The 2,613-nt window shown below is 65.1% G+C and overlaps 1 protein-coding gene across 1 annotated transcript in view; it reads right to left on the bottom strand.

Moving 5' to 3' along the window:
* LOC105488178 (lysine methyltransferase 5C) overlaps positions 1-2,613 on the bottom strand; it is a 6,009-nt gene continuing 3,396 nt past the window's right edge. Inside the window, 4 exon segments of the mRNA XM_071087898.1 lie at positions 1-1,167; positions 1,436-1,561; positions 1,564-1,607; positions 1,749-1,903. Of these exon segments, the coding sequence (XP_070943999.1) occupies positions 674-1,167; positions 1,436-1,561; positions 1,564-1,607; positions 1,749-1,903 (819 nt within the window). The 3' untranslated portion in view covers positions 1-673.

Here is a 2,613-nt window from a genome sequence, read left to right as displayed (position 1 = left end):
TGCTGCTTATAACAAGGTTTTAATAAAATAAAAAGTTCAAGTGCTTCCAATCCCCCAACATACCCCTTTCTGGTGTGGGGGAGGGGAGGGAGCCCCCCACCCCGATAGCACCAGGATAGCACCATGAGAAAGATGAGGTCGCACCCGGCCTCCCTGAGACCCACAGGGGGTGGTGAGGGGAACATGCCCCCAGACACCCCCCAACCTTCCCCCCACTGTAGACAGCTGCAGAGCTGAGAGCGAACCCAGTCCCCTCGTGAGGACAGTCTCCGGGGAGTGCCACCCCCCGTCAGTTCCACCTCCTCCTGAGGCCTGTACTTCCGAGGAGGAGATGCCGTGGGGTGGCCCCTGCCCCTTATGGCTTTGCTCCCTGGGGAGGAAGGGGCTGAGGGAGGCGGACGGCTCCTGCAGTCCTGAGGCTGGGGCAGGGGTGGGAAGGGCAGCAAATGGCCAGGGCTCCCTGTGGGAGTGGGGGTGGCTCAGGGGTCAGCAGTCACAAAGGGTCAGGGGTCAGATCCCTGGGGGCATCCAAACCAACCCCATTCCAGGGTCAGAGCTATGCTGGAGTCAAGGGTCAGCTCCCTCCCAGAGGTCCAAGGGCTCCTTCTGAAGGTCCTGGGGAGTAGCTAGGAGAGGGACCCTCTCTCCCTGCTGGGCCTCCCCGTCCGGCCTGTCACAGCTCTTCCCCGTCGACATCTAGGTCGATGGAACCGTGGCTGACCACCAGCCGTAGGCGCTTGGGTGGGGAGAAGGGGGCGAAGGCGAGGGCCTGCTTCGGGACCAGGATGGGGCCTGGGGTCCCAGCAGGGGCTGGGGTGGCTGGTGGGGCTGGGGCCAGGCGACGAAGGTCCACACGCACCACGTAAGGCAGCCCATAGCGCCGGGCCCAGTGCCAGTCCTGCTGGGGAACCCAGCGGGCACGGGGGGGCTGGCCCAGGGCCACCAGGGCCTCTCCTCGCAGGCGGCAGTGGGGGCCACAGCCTCCCCATCGGTGCAGGGAGATGCGGGCGGTGTGGTGGGTGGAGAGCACTGGGGCCCTCCGGGGCCGGGGGCGTCGGCGCTTCCGGGACCGCACTCGGGGCTGGGGCTGAGGCAGCCACTGGAGCCAGAGGGGTGAGGTGTCTGGGCGGGCGCTACAGGCTGGCAGGCGCAGGGGTTGGCAGGCGGCTGTGAAGGTCCAGGTAGCAGGGAGAGGAGGAATAAAGGAGAGGTGAAGTCAGTGCAAGCTGGGCCGGTCCTCCTCTGGACAAGGAGGCGGCTCTGCCCTGCACTCCCCAGAGGAACCATGTAGGCAGAACTACTCAACAGCGAGGCCTGCCAGGGGCTGAGGGTGGAGGGAGGGTGCCAGGCTAGGCAGAGAGCTCAGAAGAAAGGAGACAGATGACCAGGAGCACATAGGGTAGGGGCTGCCGGGATGGCAGGGAGGGGTGCTCACCACAGAACGGGTCCCGGCGCAGTGGGAACGGGTGCAGGCAGACCCGAGGGCCCAGCAGGCCCTGTCGGCCGCCGCTGTCCAGGCCTTGCAGCCGCCGCTTGGTCTCACGTAGCTGGTACTTGTCCAGGGCCGTGGTGGCAACGCAGGCTCCCTAGGTCTCGTTCGAAAGCTCCTTCGCCTTTCCTGGGAGATCGGGTGGAGGGGAGATGAGAGGCTGGGGTTGAACACAATCAGGGATGGGCCCCGAGGATGCATTTCTGGGCTCAACAAGCCCAGATGCCTGGGGCAGCCAGCATGTCCTGAACCCACCCACCCCTTGCCTGGTCCCCACCTCTCACAGGTGTAGCATTCACAGTGCTCATTTTTCTCGCCGAAGAAGCCATCGCCGTAGAAGCACGTCACCTCGTCCCCAGGCTCGATGTCCCGGAGCACCTTCACACAGGCGGCGTTCCCATCTGCAGGCACAAACTGAGGGCAAAGCCCACTCAGCGCCCCGGCCCAGGGCACAGGGGAGGGCTCACCCATGCCCCACGCCTGGCCGGACACCCTGGCCCTGAGCATCCTCTTCTGGAATGGGGCAACAGCCGAGCCCCTAAAAGTGGCATTCCGAGGCGGCTGCCTTGCCCAGGGCCTGACCTTTGCCTGTAGCCCCTGGACAATCCACCCACTGGCTGGTTTCCACCCCTCCCTGCAGGACGATGATCTAACCTGACCTTCTGGCAGCATGCCGTGCCAGCAGTGCTGACTGCTCCCTCCAGCCTCTGTGGCCTGGTGCCAAGCCCCACCTCTTCTGCCACACCCAAGCCCATCCCCTCCTGAGCTGCCTGCCCCCCACCAAACTGTTCCTTGGCAGCTGAGGTCTGAGCTCTGCCTGCCATGGGCTGCCCCCGCTTCTCTGAGGCCCGCCTCCACTCCACAGCCCAATCCGTGTGGGCTCTGGCCCTGCCTTTGGGATCATTCACCCAGGAGCTGCCCCATAGGCTCCTCCTGGGCCCCACACAGCTGTGCCTCCCTCCCTGTTCCCTGTCTAGAAGGGGGCATGACCACTGTCCACCCAACTGTCCATTTATCCATCCACTCAAGACTGACATTTGCCTGGGAGTAGCCCTCGCCACCTGCCTGCCTGACGGCCCCCCAGACCAACCGGCCACTACTTCCTAAGTGCGTCACCTCCCACA

The sequence above is a fragment of the Macaca nemestrina genome, chromosome 20 (genome assembly GCF_043159975.1).
Source record: "Macaca nemestrina isolate mMacNem1 chromosome 20, mMacNem.hap1, whole genome shotgun sequence".
Classification (NCBI taxonomy): Eukaryota; Metazoa; Chordata; class Mammalia; order Primates; family Cercopithecidae; genus Macaca; species Macaca nemestrina.
Note: the sequence above shows the minus strand (reverse complement) of the source record. Positions and strands in the feature narration are given on the sequence as shown.